We start from the raw sequence: 1,501 nt of genomic DNA on the forward strand, positions 1-1,501 counted from the left end.
AGCCCCCACCACACACACACCAATCCTGTCACCAACTCATGGGGAAGGGAGGGACTCTGGGGGCTAAAATCCTCAACTGAACGATTGAACCTCAATTGCCCAAGGGCTCAAAGTTAGGCAGTAGATGTGCCTTTCCCTTAAAGTTCTTTTTACAAAACCAAATTTTAAAGAAAAACACAGTGTATGTGTCAATGTCTTACATCCTAAAATATATATATATATACACCAGTAAATCCCCCAGGTCAACAACATGTCCCTTTAATGTCAGTCATAGTACATGTGCCTGATATTTTGCATTCAAAAATGCAAGTGCCCGTTGCTCCACAGTAGCTAAGATTGGAAGCAGCCATCAGAGACCAAGTAAGCAGGTGGGTAGGATTCTGTACTCTACCATGTCCTTAATCTTCCAGACCCACCCTATTTCTCAGAGAGCTCTCAGGCCAACCCCGACAGCCTGAGCTCAGAACCAGAGCGATCCCATCTCCATCACCAGCTGCGAACCTCCCCCTCCCACGCACGCGCGCACACAGACACACACACACACACACACACACACACACACACACCACCTTTTGTACCCAACGTGCAGAGGCGGTAACTGTCTCACGGATTTAAAGGCAACCCATGATGCTATGGAATCCATGGGTAACCTGGAGACCTCCGTTAGCATCCCTGGGATGGTAAAGGGCCCTCTCTGCCATCATTCTATCCTGAACTACATACATCCCCCCAGATTCTTGGTTAGGGCCCCGTCCTAAAGGACATGTCACCCATGTCCTTTCCTTGATCTCAGTATAGCGTGTCTGGGCGGTAGGAAGAGCTCCAAAAGTTGGGATGAAGGGGAGGGTGGGGGGGAAATCTCTGGGTTTGTCCGCTTCCTGCTGGGAGCGCCCGGCATCATTTGTCCACGGGGAGGACAAGAAGCCCTTTCTCCCCAGTGGACCCGTTTCCTCCCTCCCCCTCCCCTTTGCCTGGTCCCCGAGCCCACTCCTTGCCACACATGCACAATTAACTATTCCAATATGGAAGCAAAACTATCTCCCCTGGAACATCATTAAAATGCTGCATCATTCATTTTCTGAAGAGCGCGGAGCCTTCTGCCCATCAGTTCTCTCATCAACCAGGCGAAAGACACAATGGGTCTGTTTAGAAATGGAAAACGATTAAAAGCCCGAGCCTCTTCCTTCCTTCTCTCTCTTTCCACCAGAGCGAGCGATCCGCTGGGGGAGGGGCGGAGGCTCCGCTCCTCCACCTGCCCTATTTGATGGAGTTACTCACGATTTCCTCCTCCGGCAGAGGGGTCCGCGGTCCCGCCGGTCTCCCGCACCTCTCCTCCGCCCGGCGTCCTGACCGCTAAACGATCCGGCTCAGAAAAGCCCACAGACCCCTAGCACCTGTGAGCGTACCGGGGCCGCCGCGGCCAAACTCTCCGTGGGCTCTGCCGTGCACATCCTCCGTCCAAGACAGCCCGCTTTCAATTAGGCAAAGTGGGGGAGGATGG

The 1,501-nt window shown here is 53.0% G+C and overlaps 1 protein-coding gene across 3 annotated transcripts in view; it reads right to left on the reverse strand.

Annotated features, from left to right (window-relative positions):
* Positions 1-1,501, reverse strand: part of SLITRK3 (SLIT and NTRK-like family, member 3) — a 13,105-nt gene that overhangs the window by 9,913 nt on the left and 1,691 nt on the right. The window contains exon 1 of one of the 3 annotated variants that reach the window (XM_005864136.2): positions 1,407-1,495. The exons of 1 other annotated variant lie outside the window; for it this stretch is intronic. In XM_005864136.2, the coding sequence (XP_005864198.1) occupies positions 1,407-1,451 (45 nt within the window). In that variant the 5' untranslated portion in view covers positions 1,452-1,495. Of the gene's footprint in view, positions 1-1,278; positions 1,496-1,501 lie in introns of those variants that run through there. One more of the 3 variants, XM_005864138.2, reaches the window with a different exon arrangement.

Source organism: Myotis brandtii, unplaced genomic scaffold (assembly GCF_000412655.1).
Source record: "Myotis brandtii unplaced genomic scaffold, ASM41265v1 scaffold186, whole genome shotgun sequence".
Taxonomy (NCBI): domain Eukaryota; kingdom Metazoa; phylum Chordata; class Mammalia; order Chiroptera; family Vespertilionidae; genus Myotis; species Myotis brandtii.